Here is a 21,103-nt window from a genome sequence, read left to right on the forward strand (position 1 = left end):
GGCTCAGTTTACAACTAATATATTTCTACAAACGGTCCCTGTTCTTTATTGAGCGGTATCTGGTTAACAAAAGAACGTGATATGTTGTGTTCTTGGTCAAGTCTAACTTTAACAATAAATCTTCACTTGAATCTTCTCCCACAGCTGCTATAATCCTCTTCTTATGCAGATGAATTCAGATGTTTTGACATACATGGCTTCTTCATCGATTAGTTTTGCACTGGCTGCTTTAATACAGTGATTTATGGTGACTGGATATATAGATTAATTTTCTTGTGATCATGATACAATACAGTGTGTTTTGTAATAAAGCAAATTGTTGTATCAGCAGCGCCTGTTATAAGATATAAGTTATGTTATAAGATATGTTTGCTGCATGAGATTACACCTTTTGTTTCCTCTTCTTCCTGTTCTTTCACCCTCTAGAAAACAAGACACGGTCAGGAGTTGGTGCTGCGTTTCTAAATCATTCTTTATCTCGTCCTCCTTTAAATTATCTGTATCTCTTCCAACCTCTGACCTTCCATCCATCTGTATCCTCCACTCCCCCTCTTACCCCTCCCTCTGTCTGCCCATCTTTCTAAAATGAACAAATGAATTCTTAACAAAACATCCAATTTTTTTCCTCCCTGCAGAAGTCGGACCATGGCCAGGTATTGCTGGATGCTGTCTTTAAGCACCTGGAGCTGACTGAGAGGGACTACTTTGGCCTTCACCTGGCCGACGACTCCTCAGACACACCGGTCAGTGTCTGCTATGTGTGTGTGTGTGTGTTCAAGAGTGCGAGTGTGACAACCCGTGTGAGATTTGTTGTGTTTACGTTTGTCAACCAAATTGTTGAAATTCCAGTCGTGTCAACATGTGTGGGCCAGAAATTGGAATAGGCCGCTGTCTGTGTGAAATGAAAACACGATGTTATATTAATGCACGTTTTCTCATAGATATGTGTATGTGCATGCGTAAATGCCTGCCTGTGTCAACATAAATAAGAGCTCAATTTTCGTAGCATTCCTCAGATCGACTGTATTTGGAGCAGTCTCAAAGATATAAATCATTACTGTGTGTAAATATTCAACTATCTAGAGTGTGCAGTCATGTCTGTGTGTATACTCTGGTATGTGCATGCATTCATGTACACTGTGTGAGGGTCTGCGTGTGCGTGTGTGTGTCTGTGTGTGTGTGTGTGTGTGGGGCAGCCTGAGCCCGTTGTGAATTATTGAGTTTGCGTAGTAGTGCTGTGGAAGTGTTTTGGTGTCTCTAAGTCTCTCTTCATCAATATTTTACAGCGCTGGCTCGATCCCAACAAGCCCATCAGGAAACAGTTAAAAAGTAGGTGAAATCTAGCGCACATCATCTTAACCAACAGTCCACAGTCCAGTTTAAGCAATGATTTCAAAGCACACAAGCCGAGCTGGCCCAAGCAAGCCTCCTCAGTCCTCTCTAATTGCTTATTTGAAAATCTGCGAGCCAGTTGAGGCAGTGGTCTGCAGTCCACCTTCAGTGACGGTTTGAAATCCACATTCTACCTCCAGCTAAAGTCTCCAGTCCACTTTGAGCATGATTTAAAATTCACAACCCGCCTCAAGCAGTGATTAAACTTCGTTTCAACTCCGCTCTTATTTTTGATAATGAGCAATAGAACGTGTAACACATAGAACAATTAAGAAGTAGCCTAAGTGAGATCAGCAATCCTCCTCGAGCGGTCATTGAACTGTATTTCAACTCTGTGTTTTTATGTTGAGTGATTGACTAAATGAGCAATAACTACAGTCTTTTATGTTTTCAACAGTATGTGAGTAATCTCTTGATGTGTTTTTGTTAAATGTAGGCTTACATATTTCAAGCCTGGGGTTTTTATTACACCCTTTCATATGTAACAGTTGTATAAAAATAAGTATTGAATCTGGCATATAATGGCAGAATCCAGCGGGAACATTGTGTCTTTTGATTTTTTTCTTTTCTTTCAGTGTTTACCACTGACATTGCACAGAATGTGTAGCAAATGTATTAAGATGTATTGGCAAAGCTCTCCATGTCATTACAGTGTTTGCTGCATTAAACCATATATATTATATTCATAGATAATCGTTTATGTTCATAGCATAATATGTGAAGAACATCTAACATGCAACACAAATCACAACAGCAGTGCATATTTTCCACACAGTCAAACATTTTATTGTCAGACAATAGCTAGTTCTATAGCATATATGTGTATATAACTGTTACATTCCTTGTTCAGTCTTCACATACCTTATTAGCCAACAGGCTGCTCTAGGCAGACACAGATGTAAGTTGTTTTTTTTCTCTCTCTCTAACTGTCTGCCATTATTTTGCCAGGAGGGTCTCCACATAATCTGAGCTTCAGAGTCAAGTTCTTTGTGACAGACCCCAGTAAACTTCAGGAAGAGTACACACGGTAAGACGTGCTGGTCCTGGTTACATAGAATTTAGATGAAACACAGAATAAAATACAAATAAAGACCTTCTCTGGGCTGTGGCCTGGGTTTAGTATTAATTAACCGGAGAATTTTTCTTATTTTACATGAAGAAATAAACAAACAGAAAGCCAGTGTCATTCAGCACGACACTGTTTACAACACATTCATCTTACAAGGCTCCAGTACATATTGTAAATATTCAGTTTTTATATTATTGTTATATCATATTATGAATTCAAGAATGATAAGCCATTATATGTGCCAGTTTGCTAATTGAAATGAACTGAAAAAGTTAGAGAGCAATCCACTGTCTTTAAAGTATTGATGTTAGAGGCGGGGGATAGTGAGGAGAAGCAGGAACGGGCAGAGAGGTACATGACACAAATTTTTAATTTTTAATCTGGCTGGCACATTGGCAGTATGTGACAACCACAAAACTTCTGATAATGGAAATAAGCATTTAGTGTAGTGCACACCTCCCCAGAAAACTAATAGGTCAACCAGGGAAATCATTATTGAACTGAACCTTTTGAAGGCAGTTGTGCAGAAATTTACCTTTTGAGTTTCACGTTGTGTTTGCAAGAGAAGCAATGGTCATTCTCTGGCTGGTATATAAATACATTGGGATTGACTACCACAAAGAATAATTTCAGATACTAACTGAGGTGCCAAATGCGTAGGCTAGAGTGTTAAATCGGCCGGGGCAGCCTTGCCTCTGTTCAAGCCGACCAAACCCCAACATATAAGCCTCCATGTTGGCAAGCAAGGACACATCTGCCCTGCTGATGTGTCCTTGAGCAATATATTGAATGCCCTCCAGCTCTGATCCTTCAGGGGATGGGAACAGGAAAATAGTTTCCCCATGGAGATCAAAAAAGTGTCATGTTAACATAGCAAAGTTTCATATTAGTAATATAATTCTGTAGGAACTTTAAAATTTAAATCGATGATATTTATCATGGTCAATTGAGATTAAGTGGAGTGCACCTGCCACAGAGAGCCATACCATGGTGCAAGTTCGTTTTTACAGAGCTTGTGATCCCCTGTGCTGAGCTGAATTATAAATAATTATAGTTGTGCCAAAAAAATCGGCACATTTGAATATTATTATTATTTTTTTTTTATACCCAGTCCTGTAAAAAACATCATACTTGGATTTATGAAATGAAATGTTTTTTTTTTTTTTTTTTTTTCTACTTTTAAGTGAAAGGCTTTCCATGATCAAAACTTGAAAACTTGCTAGGAGATTGTGTGTTTTGTAACAAGGCCATCAGCTGGACTCCGACCCACAATATTGCTAGCATATGGTCTGCACCTCAGCCTGCTGAGGCACCATGATGCCTCTTCTGCATCATGCGCTTTTCAGCCTCTCAACTGTGGCCATGCTTCCCAAGCTTTGTCAACACTTGTTATTTGAATAGAGAGCCTTAGATCTGGCCTGGTGGTGAATATTTCACTTTGGGTACAGCTAAACACAGTCATGATAACTTTGTTGGAAATCAGCTGTGTCTCTGACACTGATCGTATATTACCTGACAATAAGACTTTGTACAGTTATGGTTCTGCTGACAGCAAGAGCTCAAGATGAGAAGTGACTCCCCTAACTGTTGCTCATGATAAAGTTGAGTTCTTATTTTCCTTTAAAGCTATGATAAAACGGAGCCTTTCTCTTATCTAAAACTAGAAATCACCTCAATTCAGAAATGGGAAGCCTCTTTGTAAAGAGTTTCAATATTTGTTATTGCAGTGTCAGGCTGTCGGTTTGAAAAACTGCTCTGTAGCCGTTTGGACTGCCCATACTTGTACACAGTGCAGCTGGTGCTGTTAAACAAATTGGTGGCACCTCTCTTATGGTAAAAGGTATTTTAGTGGCTTCTCAGTTCTGATTGGCTGAAGGATGACCTTTAACTTCACATAACAGACACCTCCATCAAATCTTACCATTACAAATCATTGTGCATCTCATGTCTTTACATTACATTTTCAAAGGAGGTGCACATTCTTTTCAGGAGAATACATGCTCCCTGGCCTCTCATCCTAATGCAGTGTCCTTTTTCTCCTTCAGGTACCAGTATTTTCTCCAGATAAAGCAGGATATATTAACTGGAAGGTGAGTGCATTGTCCTTACTCTAGATATTGCTGTACATAGGCACAGTTGGCTACTGATTTATTAGCATGGCATTACTACTGGTTTCAGTGGAGAGCGAATGACACAAGGTTAAATGCTCCCAAGAAATATATCCAGAGGAAATCTTGGTGTATATAAGCTCATAGGGCAGCCTCTCAAGGTATAGATTATACCAAGACTATTTTCTTCCTGTGTTTTAGTGAAAAGACCATTTCACCTTTATCCTTCTCTAACCTTGACATACAAGGCTTGAAACACTGTCCATGTTATTCTGAATCTTGTATCACTGTAATTGTTAAACATCAGTGACCTTTGGTGTTTGTAATAGCCAATAATAGCTTTTCTATTGATTCCAAAGCTGAATCAGCCGTGTGAGTGTGTGTGTATGTGCCTGTGTATGTTTGTACATGTGCGCGTGTGTGTGTGCACGTGTACGTGTGCATGTATGTGCGCGTGTATGTTTATACATGTGTGTGTTTTTGTGGTTTCCAGATTGCCCTGTCCACACAACACGGCTGCGCTCCTGGCATCGTATGCTGTTCAGTGTAAGTAACGCTCCCTGGATACACACACTCTAGATAACAATGGAAAGGCAATTCATTAGGTCTCTATTTAGCCACACACGCGCGCACACACACACACACACACACACACACACACACACACAGTTGAATGTAATGACTGTGGTTGTTCCAGTGCGTTTGTAGTTGTTGCCTTGAACCCATTAGAAATCCATTAGGCTCTTTGGCAATAGTTAATAGTATCAGAAGCAACTGAACTTCTCTATGTGACCGTGGTTTGTGTTTTTCACTCCTTACTTGTGCAAAATCAGCCATATTGGCCAAAAGGTATTGAATTGGAGTGGAGATGTGCTAGAGAGATAGCAGCTAGATAATTTCACCAGGCAAGTGAATTTATGGTAGCAGGTTCAGTTTACATTAGGGTTGGGCAATATGGCCAAAAATGTTTGCACGATAAAATGCATTTTTCAGTTTATCAATAATTATTTTGACATACATCAAATGAACATTATAGTACATTAAAAGGCTACTTTTTGCTTCAGTGTGAAATCCGAACAATCCAGAATGCTAATAATTGCTAAAATAAAAGCCCAAGTTTACATGCATTACCCCTTATTTGTGCTCTTCTTCATTGTTGACTTGACAATTAAGATTCTTTCAACTGTGGTGTCTTAATGCTGATATGATGAAAGAAATGCTTTGCGGGTTTCACAATATAATGACCTAGTGAATGAAATAGTTCAGGATTTACAGACTATAAACAATCTTAACAGATCTTGAAACCCAGATTTTACCCTGACCAAATGTAACTTAATGTATTGGGGCTCACATTTCAGTATTTAAGTTGCTCCTGACCTTGTCATGGTTTAAATTTGTTCCCATCGTACCAGTTGGGAAACATTGCTGCAGATCTACAGCCCAGCATACGTCAGCGGTGTAGTGTGGTAAACGCATTCAGCCTTAACTCTAATCTGATCTAGTGTGGTGATTTAGCGTTTAGCTGGGGGTTTGCTGACTGGGCTCTCTGTCATATTGAGCTGAATAATGACTCCTGACACACTGGCCTGCCTGTCTGTCTGTCTGTATCACTCTGCCTCCCTCTTTTTCTGTCTCTCTCTATGCTGCCGATTTAGCTCTCTCTATTTTTCTCTCTGATTGTGTTTCTCTCATCTATCTGCTCTCTTATACTTTTACTTATCCCCTTTTCATTCTTTGGTCTGCTCTTCCTCTCTCTCTACCCTGTGCCTTTCTTACCTCTCTCCTCTCGCTGTCCCCATCTCTAGAGCATTTCAAGGGGAATTTCATCGCTATATAGGCCAGAGAAGAGATTTTTAGTGGACTATCAACAACATGATGGACACTGCTGCATTTACACACATGAACTCTCTCTGTCTCTCTCTCTCACATACACACACACACACACAAACACTGTTGCTGGGTCCATGTCCGCATTGTCACTTAGCTCAGTGCCAGCCCAGATTATGAAGATAAATGTTTGCTTTGGGAAAAACGGCTTGAAGCAGCTGCTTTGCCGCTAATTCAGTTAGCTCGGCCCAAGTGCTAGGACTGATCAAATTAAATCCCATACTAAAGCTCACATTCTCAAAACACTAGAAACCCATTCCAGTAAATCTGAATTCCTGTTTGAAATTTACCAAATACTATCTCATAAACACAGTAATCCCTTCCTCAGAACTGCTGCCATTTTGTTAGCAAATGTCATGTGACAGCTAGTAACTCACTTATGATCCATCTACAGTGTGTCTTCCTGTCTTTATGAGGATTGTTTTTTTTTGTTTTTTTGTTTTGTTCTTTATTTGCCAAACAGTATCTTTGTGCTTTGGAACCTCACCTATTTCTGCTTACAAAAATGTTGCATCACCAAACACCCATTGAGTTATGTATACACATGGACAGTGGGGGAGTAAACTGTTGCACTCCTCCATGTTTCCTTCAAGTCTAAAGTTACCAGTGGGAATGCACTGACTAATTTGCACAAACAAGGGGACACTATTCCCCTGAGTACCCCACCCACAACATTATACACACACACACACAGACACACACACACACACACACACACACACACACACACACACGGACAAACACAAAATTGCATTGTATTATGTATGTATGTTGTAAATCCATACATCCAATTGGAGAGTTGAATTTCTCTTGTTTGGACGCTGCAGTTTAATCAATAACACACTTATTGCGAGCAGAAGCTGAAGCTAGTATTTTCTACTCCCAGCCAATCTGCAGTTCAGTATGGATTTCACATCAAAGGATAAATATGAGATGTGAGATCAGGCTGTCAGCTATCCTTTGAGCGTCGTTGGCCTCCACATTGAACCATGCTAAAACAATGACACCAGCATAAAATAAGACCAACGCTGCTCCAATATTTAGACTATTGACTGGACATATACTTCTCCCTGGAGCTGTAAGTACATCAATTGGAGGGTTAGTTAGAATTGATTCTTTGGTCAATATGCTTAGGCTACAGGGAAGTGGGTTAGTCCAGGGTGTATTTGTGTGAATTGAGGCGGTTTTTGCATTCAACCTCTAGCTAGTGAGCTAATGGCTTTTGGGATTCACTTTAAGCTCCTTCTCTCTGAGGGTTCTGTAAGCTGCCAGAGATTTCGAAATCATTTCACCCGTTTTGTTTCAGCGTTTGATCTGTCATCACTCCCCTCTCTCTCTGATTGATTAGAGACAGTTGCATTATTGATGTTATGTTTCCGACTATTTTTAGCCACATTTGCATTCCTCTCAAGCCATCTACTATATGAAGTGTACTGTTAACATGATCAGGGACAGAGCTTGTTTGGTTATTCCCAGTGGATTGTTTTTGCAGATTATTTGTTGGTCAGTCACCAGTTGTTTAGGCTACTGGGATATTGCCATGCACAGTCACACACAAACACAAATAAGCACTTATGGTTTCTGGGCCTTTGGCTGGGCTGACATTCATCGGAGCAGGTTATTGAGAGATTTATTTATTGATCTGATTGGTTATTGTAGGGTTACTGCTATTTTTAGCTCTATTGATAATCTGTAAGGACATCTGCTCTCACATACAGATACATATGCACTTACACGCATGTCAGCACATATAGACATAAGGATAATAATGTGTAGGTGTTATTACACTGTATGATTAATGAGTTTTCAATCTTCTGATGTCGTCAACAAGTTTTAAAAGACTCCTTGTATTAAGTGTAGACTGTGTGCTGTACCATGGTATACTTGTAGCGCTGATGTATACTTTTGCTGAATAGGAGAATTAGATGGCCAGAGCTTCTTTGAAAATTTGCAGCTGTCATTGATTTCCACAGTAGATCTTTTGTTTGCTTTTATGATGTCGATGCTATTCAGTAAACTGCAGACATGATTTATAGAAAATTATTTTCACAAGTGGTGCACACTGTGAAGATACACAGGTATAGAGAAAAGAAATCTCGCCCCTGACCTGAATTTTCCTCTTGTTGACCACACAGCTGCAATGGTAGCACTGATGAAAATGCTCCCAACTCTACATAGTCTAACACTGTGTTGAATTTCTAAAGGGAATTAATATGCTGATCTATATGTCTGTACATAAGCAGTGTAGTGTTTATATTTACTTCTCTCACTGACACAGCTTCACTCTATCTATTGTGTATTGTGTATATAGTGACATATCAAATGCGATTCACTGACATTATCTGACGTTATCTGTCTCTTTGTTTCCATCTTTCCCTGTAGCTGAGTTAGGTGACTACAGCGAAACAGACCATGCTTCAGGCTATCTCTCCGACTACTGCTTCATCCCCAACCCTCCACAAGACTTCCACAAAGAGGTCACCAAACATCACCAGCAGCACAGGTACAGAGCCTGGTATAACAGTAGATGCATAGAGAATGAATTGTGGTGTACAAAAACAGTTACCTTGTATGTATGCATACATATATGCATATCCAAGCATCTAAGTGGCAGGACCATACACTACAAAAAAAAATTAGTACCACCAAAAATTAAACATAAAAGCCCAGATACACATTTGACGGTTCATTTACAGGAACAATTCCACAAAAGTACAAAAAAGAAAATAATTTTCGCCCCCTTTACCCCTAGTGTCATCTTTCCAACTAGATAGTTTCTGTGTGAGTTTTTCAGTCTGCTGCAACCTTCCATCTCTCCTGTACCCCAATAGAATGCACCTTTAAATCAGACTTGTTGGGGCTAATGTATCCTGAGAGCTGTTGCTGTTTTCACATGTACAAACAAACAAACAAACAAAAAAATGCCCATGCAGCCCATTTGCATTGGGGTGAGTGGAGACAGGGAAAACTGCAGCAGACTGGAAACCCCACAAAATCACACAGAAACTATCTGGAATGGGTAGATTGTGCTAGGGGGTAAATATGTTGTGTTATTTGTTCTAGTAGACAATAATCAGGTCTGCCACTGACAGCATGCATCACACTGAACACCCTCCAAAATCCACAGATCCACTCAAACTATTGTAATCTGGAAAAAAGTGTGGATTTTTAAAGTGAAACATTTATAAAAACGCTGTACTTAGTACCTGTGAAAACACACACATACTTAGCTGAGCACTTATATACTTAGAGCTTTAGAGGTACACATTTATGCAGGTGTATGCACAGCCATGCATTGTGGTAGTAGCATGTGTGCATATGAAAGCATACACGCATACACCAACACAGCTGACTGATGTAGGATTTCAGTAGATGATTTGTATGCTAAATCTGACCTTTTCTCTCCCATTACGTCATCCTTATCTCTCATCCACCTGTTTTCCTTTTTCCCTGACTTTCCCCTCTCTCTTCCTTTCTGTATGCCTCTCGTTCTCTCACTGCTGCTCTCTTGTGCCCCTCTCTCTCTCTCTCTCTCTCTCTCTCTCTCTCTCTCTCTCTCTCTCTCTCTCTCTCTCTCTCTCAGTGGTCTATCTCCTGCCCAGTCAGAGTTTAATTATCTGAACACAGCACGCACGCTGGAGCTCTACGGGGTAGAGCTGCACTATGCAAGGGTAAGGCTGCGTTTGTGTCTGTTTGTTTGTGCGTGTGTGCGTGTGAGATTGTATGCATGTGTGTTTGTGTCTGACGTCATGAACACACTGTTTCCACGGCATTTGTGTGCGGTGTCTTTACGTACGGAGCACAACATCAATATGCAAGATTTATGACCATATAATACAGTTATAGCAGGAATGTGCAAAGAATTATCTGAAGCTGTTGTCTTATACTTAAGAATGAACAAAGAAATGTGTATGGATTTATTAATCTAGTTTACATCCAGAGAAGTAGTAACACAGAGGAAAAAACAATGCTTGTGAACATTTAATATTATAGTGGGGTATCTAAGTAAGTATCTAAGTAAGCAGTGCAGAATGTGTCTATGTTTGTGTGAATGTATTTGTATACCATTGTTGCTGCATGCTTCTCTCTATTTGAATATCTGAAATTAGGGATGTTTGTGTTTTTTTCTCTCCTCTTCTCTGCCATGTGCCCTGTTCGACATGTTAGTGTGTCTGTGACCTCAATCCAGCCCTCTCCCCTCTCTCTCTGCCCTCCCCTTCTCCCCCGTAACAATATTTTTTTCCATAGAGCACTCCAAGATAATTCATCCCATGCGCACCTTCATCCCATGTTAACTCAGCTTCTAATTTACACACCCTGTTAGAGCAGTGGTTTTCAAACTAAGGGTCAAGACCCCCAGCGGGGTACAAGGTCATTTTGGAGGTTGGGAATGTTTTAAAGAATGTGGGATGGGAAAAATAGTTTTTAAAAAAAATCTATGCTGCAGCAGCAATTGTTGTGAGGTGCAGACTTAATACAAAAAGACATCAGCTGGAGAGGTAGGCACAACACTGTACTAATGTTAAAAAAAAAACAACTTTCATAATGAAAATCTACAAAACTATGAAACATCATAATTGTTCTGTAGATTTTTAATAATTAAAGTCAATTTTTAATGTCACTACAGTTTTGCATCTCTTGCGGCCAAAAAAAAAAGAATATTAAGGACAAATTTAAAGCCATTTGGATAATTTTCAGCAGATAAAATTGATATGACTCATGTGATATATTCTGAGAGAAAATATTACTTGCTAAAAGTCACAACAGAGAGAGAACAACTATCTAAGAATTATTTTTGTCAAACTCACAGGCAGTAACAATCTGCAAGGATGGGTGTCCACTTTCGACCCAGGAGGTGGGACAGCAGCCTCCAGTTGTTTTGTAGCAGTGACCCAAACAAGCCAAAACTTGTTGCTCAATTGTCATTCTGCCCCCACACATCCCCCAACGCAAACACACACACACACACATACACAAACACAGCCTCTGACACACTGTCTCCCTCTGTCCCATTCAGGACCAGAGTAACACAGAGATTCTGATTGGTGTGATGTCAGCAGGCATTGTGGTTTACAAGAACAGGGTACGGATCAACTACTTCCCATGGTGAGTGACACAGACACACTTACACCACAGACACACTCACACACCCACACCCACAAACACACACACACACACACACACAGATAATCACAGGCAAATGTTACTCTACAGACTGATAAAAGCTTAAGCTAAGCTAAAGCTAAGTAAGACACTATTGCCGACCAGTGCCGCGGCCGACCCGCCTGATGCCGACCGGTGGCTTTTTTTTTTATTCAAACAAGATTTTGTCCATATAAAAAGTAGCCTATTTTTCCAAAAAAGGGGTCTTGAAAAAGAGGGGTCGTCTTAAAGTCAGGGTCTTTTTTCTCCGGGTCAATATGGTAGTCTTTTTTCTTTTTTGAGGACACACTTTTTAAATTTTTTTTTTTTTGGAGGGTGCTCGTGCGCCCCCAAGTAGATTGCGCCCTGGGCGGTTGCCCACATTGCCCATAGCAAAAACCGTCCCTGCCCACACTAATGAAGTGGTTCTGCCTTTTTTTATCAACCAAGCGACGCTGCTCAGCCTCACCCTCTGCCATCTTCACACGTGCTTGAATCGCCGGCCTGGATCTCCACTCTTCACACACGTGGGGGCGGGGGAGTAGCGGTTGAGTTGCGCATGCGTGTCTCAGAGCGGAAACTGACAAAATAATTGTTTTTTCCCGATTATATGAATTTTGAGATCATCTGGAGCCAAAATCGTAATCACAATTAAAATTCGATTAATTGAGCAGCCCTAAATCTACGTGGTTTTTTTTTTTTTTGTTTTGTTTTTCTGATCCAGGGATTCAAACTGGCAATCTTCTGGTTGCTCCGAGGAGAAGTTTCCCATTGGTGCTGATTGGTTATTCTAACCGTAACCAAACTGTTTTCAGTTGCGTAAAAGTGAGTCAACATGGTTTCCATGTCAAAAAAGTGATCTGAGAGTGTGAACACAGGCCCACACCCCAGGTCACAGTCCCACCTCTCTAACCATTAGTCTGCCTCCAGCCCGTCTTGACCAGCTTCCGGGAACCTTTCTGCTGAGAAAGGCATAGTGTGATCTGGGTAACCTCTCACATAAAGATTATTGGCTTGTCATATTAATGTTTAAGCCACAGTTGATCTTTTCCAGGATTACAGTGGCAATTCCATTTGGTTTTTCCAGTGTAGGGTTTCTGGTGTTAAACAGTTGGATTCTTGGAAATATCATAGGGCTGTCTTACTCTCGCTCTCTCTCTCTCTCTCTCTCCGTCCTCCTTTCTCCATGCATCTCTTTCTCTTTTATTCTTTCTCCTAAGGATTGATTCTTAGAAATCTCCCATGTTCTGCTTCAGTGTGGGAGGCTAAATGTTAATGGGTGCCAGGGGTGGCATAGTAACTACTCAGATCTCTATAAGTCTTGAAGATAATCCACTCACGTGTAGGCTTAACACACACACACACACACACACACACACACATAGACACACACTTTAAGTCTTCATACTGTCTTGGATGCCCTGGCCATATGTATTAATACTGTGCCTTCATTTCATAGACACACACTTCTTGCACAAAAACATAATGTACACACACCAGCTGCTATATGCATTTGTGTGTGTGTGTGTGTGTGTGTGTCTGCGCGTGTGTGTGTTTGTCCAGTCAGGCTAAATTTGGAGCCCAACAGTGGTGTCCCACAGCTGTCCACTATCGTCACAAGAGAGGTCAAGAGTGTTTCTCTCTCTGAATCCCATGTTCTCTGCCCCCCTTGTCCTCTTTCATGTGAGCCCAGTGTTTTCATATTTCCACCTCTGTGTCCTGCCTCAGTCCTGTCACATCTCATCTCCTCACTCCTTTCTTCTGCTCCCCCTCTTGTCTTTCTTGTTAAGGCCACTCAATGAAACGAGAGAGAGCCATGTAGATTTTTGCCTCATTCCTATTTATGTTCACAGCAGCCTGACAAATGAGCCACACTTAGATGGGGCATGACTCACACTCTGCCTCAGCATGTGTGTGTGTGTGTGTGTGTGTGTGTGTGTGTGTGTGTGTGTGTGTGTTTGTCCATCCAAGTGTGTGTGAGCAAGTATGTAAAATATATTTAGCAGGGAGCAATGAGTCACAGCAGCAACAGAGCTGTAGGAAGGGATTATGTTACTCGCCTGCTCATCAGCAGACCTCTTGTGTGTGTGTGTGTGTGTGTGTGTGTGTGTGTGCGTCCTTTTACTTCTGTTTTCCAGATAAATTTTATGCCATTTCTGTTTTATTAGACACATGATTTGGTTATACATAACCGGCAAACAAAGATAGATTTGGTGGAAGTGGATTTGAAACCAAGTCGCACAGCCCCTTGGAAGCTCCAGTGCTCTTTCCCTTCTGCACTTGTGAGGCCCTTCCCATGTCCTCCAGCCTGAGAAACAGCCAGTTAGAGTTTAAAAGAACAGACTGAGGATTTGGGGGATTGAGTCATTAGTTAAAACGCAGTGATGATGAGCGCACGCACCAGAATCATCCATTTGTCCCCTGTAGACGCTTTGCTCTGGTTCTCCATGCTAGCATCTTAGCATACACTGGGAGTGATCGCAAGTGACTGGTGTTATCCAGAGGAAGAGGATTTATCATTTTGTGTTAAAGTGGGATGTTATTACCTTGTTGTCATCGCCATAAACAGTGATTTTTTTTTTTTTTTTGCTGTTCTTCATCTTTTATCACTCCCAAAGTTTACTTTAATTGAGATAGAGCAAGTGTGCTCATGTGGCAGGTAGCACCAGGGACACAGCTGGTTTAAAACAACTCATTCCTAGTGGTGACCACTTTCTACACACACACAAACACACACACACACACGCACACACACACACAACCTTAAGTCACATTTTAAGCTGCTACTTTCTCACTAATTATGTCTGACTGTGGTGACACTAACATCTCTTTTGCATTCATGCCCTTCCCTGCTTTCAGGTTGAAAATAGTGAAAATTTCATTCAAGTGCAAACAGTTCTTCATCCAGCTGAGAAGAGAGGCGGTAGGTGGATACACACACACACACACACACACACACACACACACACACACTCATACATCCCTCTCAGATCCTGCTCCCCCCTATCAAAGTTCCATCTCTAATGACTGATAAAGTCATATTTTATCCCATGTGTGTTCACCTTATTTCTGTTTTTGCATGTCTGCATAATGCGGTGTGTGTGTGTGTGTGTGTGTGTGTGTGTGTGTGTGTGTGTGTGTGTGTGTATGGAGGTGTAATCACTGTCAGATTAACCCCCTGCTGTACATCCTGATTGACCCCATCCCAGCCTCTGTTTTAATCCCTTTGTGTGCCCTAGACCCCCTCTCTGGCACACATGACTGTCAACTGCACACAACAGGGCTTGAACATGACAAAGGGGTCATCAACTTCATAATGAGGAGATAGTATATAATGATTTAATGGAGGGATTTTCATTCCTCTGTAATTATTGAATTGATTAATTAATTAATTTAATAGCAGGGTTTATTTATTTATTTATTTATTTATTGTTTGCTTGTGTTTTTCTCACTAAATGGAAACCACATCAAGTTGCAACATGAAGACATTTGTAATCAGCCCTGACTAATTTCTCTTCAACAAATATGCCAAGATTTTGTAAGACTGGCCTATTGTGTAACTTATCCATGAAAACATGCTAACACTTCAGCACACACTGTGATGAGCCATCATACACAAATAGCCTCATGGAAAGGAAGCAGACTGACCTCTTTAGTAATAATACGTAATTTGTAGAGTGACACATACCAGATTTGAGATTTTTAGGTGCACACAGCTTACCATGGCTTACTGTGTTTACTTAGTATGGAAACAAGACGTCGGAAAAGTAACCTTCCGACATGAAAAGTAGTCCCTGGTTGTTCAACGTGGTGTGTTGGTTTTGTTTGTATTTTGGGTAAATTTGACCAATCTTTGCACAAAATTGCCGGATATGACCAAATACTATTTAAAAAAAAAAAAAAAATTACTTTCTATTTAGCTTTAGAGCTTCAGTAAGTTATAATTTTCTCACCTGCGAGATAATTCTAGTCACTTAATACCAGCGTATGCTAAAGCATTAGCACTGACACCAGTGATCTTCAGGGAACACATGGAAGATATCAGACTAGATATCCTTTTAATGTTGTGATCTGCTATAAGTGTTGTCTTTTCCTGGTTTCAAAGGCTGCATTACAGTAAAGGGATCTTACAGTTTAATGAACTCATTAGACTCTTCATCATAGACTGGTCATCATATCCACATTACTAATGACTGTTTATCTAAAATCTGCTGTGTGTTAAGCAGTACGGATAGCCATTTCCACAGTATGAGTGCTATGGTATTCAAAGACAGCATGATATTTGATGTAGTTTGTGTCGCCCAGCACTAGGCTCAGTCTCGTTGTCTCCCTCCATTCAGAACGAATCCCGCGAGACGCTGTTGGGTTTCAACATGGTGAACTACCGGGCCTGTAAGAACCTGTGGAAGGCGTGTGTGGAGCACCACACCTTCTTCAGGCTGGACCGGCCCGTCCCGCCACAGAAGAACTTCTTCGCACACTACTTTACCCTGGGCTCCAAGTTCAGATACTGGTGAGAGACAGACACACACACATACACATACATAGGTACTTTAACTCTCTCTCTCTCTTCCTCTCCCTCTCTACTTTTCCGTATATCCTTCTTTCCATGGCACAAGCTCCCGTTGGTGCAATGTCAACAGGAATAAACATTTGCAGGGTCAAGAGAAGTCGGTGGAACTGTTTCTCTCTGGTTTGGGAACCAAAGAGGCTCTAGGCGAGTGGGTGCCTCTCGTGCTTCCATCCCTGAGAAAACCACAACTCAATTATTTATGGTTTCCCTCAAAAAAAAAAGAGAGAAAAAAAGCTAACTTGTTTGTATCAAGCCTCGCAACCGTTCTTTTAGTTTTTCAAGGATCCTATGTGTGTTTTGCGTGTGTGTGTGTGTATGGCAGAGAGGTTGACCGGAGGTTTTCAATTATTCAGCTGGAGTCATTTCACATACGCACATCGCTGCTGCCATTCTTAGATCTCCTCTCCAAAACAAAAACAAAACACTTATTTTTATTGTTGATAAACATTTCCATACTTTTGAGGTTTTAACTGGCGAAGAGCGGAGGGGAAGGCTGACAAAGCAAAATAAAAGATCTTGTACAAATATTTCACTCCTCTTACGGCATTGTGACATTGCCTTGTGACAACTTAGTTTCACTTCATGGGGAGCATTTCCTGTTTTATTTCCTTTTTTCTATGAAGTGTGAGTGAGAGATGAAGTGGGAGTTAGGAGGTCTTGTGATGCATTATTGAGCAGCAGTGATGCGATGCGAGCGAGCCTCACGGCGCCTCAGACGATGGGCTGCTCTGATGTTTGTCTTGACGGTGCACGCCTTGCTGCCCTTGAGATATTGACTGACATTCCAGTTAGGATATGCTCTGAATTGTGTATCAGTGTGTTTTTTGTTTGTTTCGTTTTGTTTTTTGAATTAAGACTTTACATACGCCCTCTTGTATGGCTCTCATTTTTTAAAAATTTGTGAGATATTGAGTGGCAACTAAAATATTGTCAATATTGTGATTTTGCACTGCTCTGAAATGTTTCTGGGTGATTTTTTTGTTGTTGCAAAATGGCCCCCCTGACAGTATTGTTTTTGTTGTTAATATTTTTCAAAATTTGGAGAGCTATAATTATTACTGACAAAATAATAAATTGTTAACCATGTATCAGACTGTGTTGTGCTGGAAGGTTTCCTGGTGTTTTGTGCTTGTTGCAGACTGAAGCACATCCCTTGACAGTACGGTTGTTGATGTAGGCGCATATAAGTATTTATTTATTAATTTATGTATTGGTGAAATTATTGCAAGATTTGAAGGACAGATCCCACATAAAGTAGTTTTTAACAGTGCAGAATAGATAATCTCTTCTGTCAGAAACCTTGAATCTCCATAAGTGCTATATGGTTTTCATCAGCACAACAGTCACAAATCTTCATCCATCAATTCAGTTAAACATAGGATGATCATTAAAATTGGGTATCGAAATGCCAATCCACTGACTGTTTTCTGTTTTTTGTGTTTGTAGTGGGCGGACAGAGGTGCAGTCGGTGCAATATGGAAAGGAGAAAGGCATAAAGGACAGAGTGTTTGCCAGGTAATGGTAATGTGTTTTTATGGCAGTTTCTAGCAGTAACAAGCCTCTGAGGGTAGTTACACACTACAAGAATTGTCCTAATTTAGCCTGAGTGTTTTTTCCCTCCAAGTTTCTGAATTTGGTCACATACATTTCCTGCTGTGAGCAGGTCTCCCAGCAAGCCATTGGCCAGGAAATTGGTGGGCGGGACCGACTGGGAGTCAGTCAGCAGAAACAGCCTATCAGATGAGAGACTGGAGACTCAGAGCCTGCCCACTCGCTCCCCGCCTGGGACGCCAAACCAGTGAGTCCAATCACCGTTGCACTAATAACAGTTTCTATTCACTGTCAGTTCAAGCAATTCTGGTAATGGATTTTCTTTGAATGTTGTCATATCCAACCTTGCGAGGTATATTTTAGAATTACTTTTCCAGCATTAGCAAATGAATTGCAGTAATTACTTGTCATTATTAATTCATTCATTTGAAAGGGAAATGGGTTAAGCACTGTATTGTAGCAACTACTTACGTCTGAAAATTAGGCGTCAAGATTCTTGATTTTCGTTATGAAAGATTATTTTTTTCCTAGAAACCATGTGGGGAAAAAAAGGTGAAATGTGGCTCCAGATGAGTCACATTCAAAACAATTTAAAAATGTAACTCTGCATTGTGCTCTTTGGAAAGTAACTCTGAAATCACACTGCAAACCACGGCCTAGTGGGCAGCAGGATGTTCTTGTTTCCAACTTCATGGTGGAAAACATCCTCCCTGCTCGTGTGTAAATGAGCAAGTTACTGAAACCCTGCCAGCAGCTAGTGCTGCTAAATAGCTGAACCTGACCTTTGACATCCCTGGAAGTCAGAGGTCAGAGGTCAGGGTCACCTACAGAACAGAATTCTGGCTATTTCAACAACTTGCATCTTTTTTTTTTTTTTTTTTAATTTGGCCATGTATAATGCTCTGTGTGTGTGTGTGTGTGTGTGTGTGTGTGTGTGTGTGCGTGTGTGACTGCACGCTTGGCAGGAATTCGCTGTTTGTTCAGGAGGGCACACGTCTGCGCCCGTCGTCCGTTGGCCACCTGGTCGATCATGTGATCCATGCTTCACCCAGCCTGCCCGTCTTCTCCTCCAATCACAAGTCAGCATCGTCCACGCAGGCCAATAGCATCAGCCTAGACTCTACCCCGTAAGTCTGACGCCTACTGGACACTCACAAACAGAGTGCAAACTAACTGCCACTGAGTAATAAAACATACCTTTGGGACTGGAGCAGCTACAGCCAGTGTTTTCCACCACAGGACACTGACTACAACCGAGTGTCTCCTCTCTTGCTGTTACTGTTAGTAATCACTGGCAGTCCCTTGAGTTAACTGAGATGCAAGGCCTGTGACAAAAATAATGATTGTGAAATGGTACTGCAGTACTGACCATTGCCTTGAACCGAGCCAAACATGTTGTGCTAACGAGAGTAAACGGACGCACCATCGCAGATAACACACAAACTGACCCCAACACAAGAGAAGCACATCTTACCCAAGTCGGCCTTATAGGTCAGGCAAGAACAGGGATGAGGATCATAACCGGCTCTGAGTTGGAATAGTTTCTTGAACAGTTTCCTGAGACCCAGGTCTCACTGAGCTGTTGTCAGCTCCACATCGTTGAGAGGTTGTGTTGGGTTATACTGTGCTATGTTCAAGCTCTATTCAGTAAAAATGAGTATTGGGCAAAGCTTAATTATCATGTTATCATGATGTGTTCAAATGTTACCTTGTAAATTTTTGTCTTATAAAAGTTTTTGGCAAGAAACTAGGATAACTACAGTTCTTGAAGGCTTAATATCTATGTTTTCACATCAATATAAAATAGATATAGAGAGGGACTTATGACCTGTTCAACTTCCTAACACTAATTATAACAAATATCTTCTAACACATGAACATAGTATGGCACTTGATGCATTCAACGGGTTTTGTTTGGAAAGATAATGTTTTTTTGTTTGTTTGTTTGTTTGTTTTTTACATTAAAATATTCAATAAAAATCTTAATTTTCTTATTCACCCCACACACCCCAAAAAAGCAAACCAACAAAGTAGTTGCGGTCTGAACTGAACCACGGATTTGGAGAATCATTATATCCCTAACATCTGTTGTAGCTTGTTATATATTAAGTTCACAGTGAGTGGGCACTCAGTCATTGCTTTCAAATGGTAAACTACAGTAGCCTGTGCTCTAAATGAAATGGTTATATATTAATTTTTTGAACATATTGTATTTCCATGCTTCACACACTCTCTGACATATGCACTCGTCCCTGCTAGATCAAAACCACATCTGGTGGACTTTGGCCTTTAGCTGGCATATCACCATGTCCAAACAGCCAATTTTGGCATTTCTGTTGACCACATCCATTGCAGCCACACTCACTCTCAGCTGCCCAGTCAAGACGAAGGCCACATTTATGAGAGTGGGTTGGGAGGCTTGTTCATTTTATGATTTCTGTTAGATTAAGCTGAGAATAAACATGGAATATGCAGGTAATGTATTAGTGAGTTCAGCCAAGTCAGGTGGATGATAAGAACCATGTATTCAACAGATTTGATCAGCTCAATCTAGGTGGCTGCGGTTTTTCATAGTTTTTGCAAATTGATTCAGTCTCATAGTTGCTCAAAAACTGTTGAAAAAGGCTTATTGCTACATGCTATATCAGTAGGTACGTAAATTCTACACTATATAAATAGAAATGTAGGAAATATTGCACAAAGTCATGAAAAGATGGGAAATCGTTAAAAAAAAAAACAGTAATGTGGGCATAATGTAAGGCTAATTGAATTTTCCCTGTACTAGAAATGTTTCTCAATAGCAGGGACAGGCTGTAAACTTAAATCTGGTCTAGTGAAATTAAGTGTAGAATAGTGCTCAGGCTGCCTCCATAGTTTCAGTAGAAAGATGACAGGAATGTTTGTCTGGAAGGTCAAACCTATCAGAGAGCGTAAACACAAACTCTCTCTATTGAACTGCAACAAGGGAACGAGATAGAGCAGGGCCTCTTAAACATTTATAGCCTGTGACCTAAATTGAGTAAATTTAGTTTCTGAGAACCAGGCTCATTGAAACATGTGCTACTAGTGACATGTTAGGACCCAACGGAAACTGGCCCATGACCCATATGGAGTCTCTACCTATAATTTAACAAAGATTGCACTGAAGACAACTGTAATGGTTATTACTTACTTTGTTGCCAGTACATGAAAGAGAGCTGTATTTGGTGAAGTGAAAGGGATAAAAACTGTTTGTCTATTCTTGAGTAGCTGAGGTCACAGAAGGTGAGCAAAATAATAATATTCGCAAACCAACTTTGCTTTGATTTTGATTAGGCTGTGTCAATTTTATTTTTATTTTATCACCATTTTTTGACTTACATTGGTTTGAATTGGCTCAAA

The 21,103-nt window shown here is 40.6% G+C and overlaps 1 protein-coding gene across 1 annotated transcript in view; it reads left to right on the plus strand.

The window, feature by feature from the left end:
- Window positions 1-21,103, plus strand: part of ptpn4a (protein tyrosine phosphatase non-receptor type 4a) — an 88,985-nt gene that overhangs the window by 45,392 nt on the left and 22,490 nt on the right. The window contains exons 3-15 of the mRNA XM_030080164.1: window positions 636-743; window positions 1,287-1,329; window positions 2,341-2,419; window positions 4,507-4,551; window positions 5,063-5,115; window positions 8,839-8,959; window positions 10,040-10,127; window positions 11,474-11,562; window positions 14,458-14,521; window positions 15,939-16,111; window positions 17,618-17,686; window positions 17,835-17,969; window positions 18,688-18,849. Of these exons, the coding sequence (XP_029936024.1) occupies window positions 636-743; window positions 1,287-1,329; window positions 2,341-2,419; window positions 4,507-4,551; window positions 5,063-5,115; window positions 8,839-8,959; window positions 10,040-10,127; window positions 11,474-11,562; window positions 14,458-14,521; window positions 15,939-16,111; window positions 17,618-17,686; window positions 17,835-17,969; window positions 18,688-18,849 (1,229 nt within the window). The remainder of the gene's footprint in view (window positions 1-635; window positions 744-1,286; window positions 1,330-2,340; window positions 2,420-4,506; window positions 4,552-5,062; window positions 5,116-8,838; window positions 8,960-10,039; window positions 10,128-11,473; window positions 11,563-14,457; window positions 14,522-15,938; window positions 16,112-17,617; window positions 17,687-17,834; window positions 17,970-18,687; window positions 18,850-21,103) is intronic.

This window comes from Myripristis murdjan, chromosome 21, assembly GCF_902150065.1.
Source record: "Myripristis murdjan chromosome 21, fMyrMur1.1, whole genome shotgun sequence".
Taxonomy (NCBI): domain Eukaryota; kingdom Metazoa; phylum Chordata; class Actinopteri; order Holocentriformes; family Holocentridae; genus Myripristis; species Myripristis murdjan.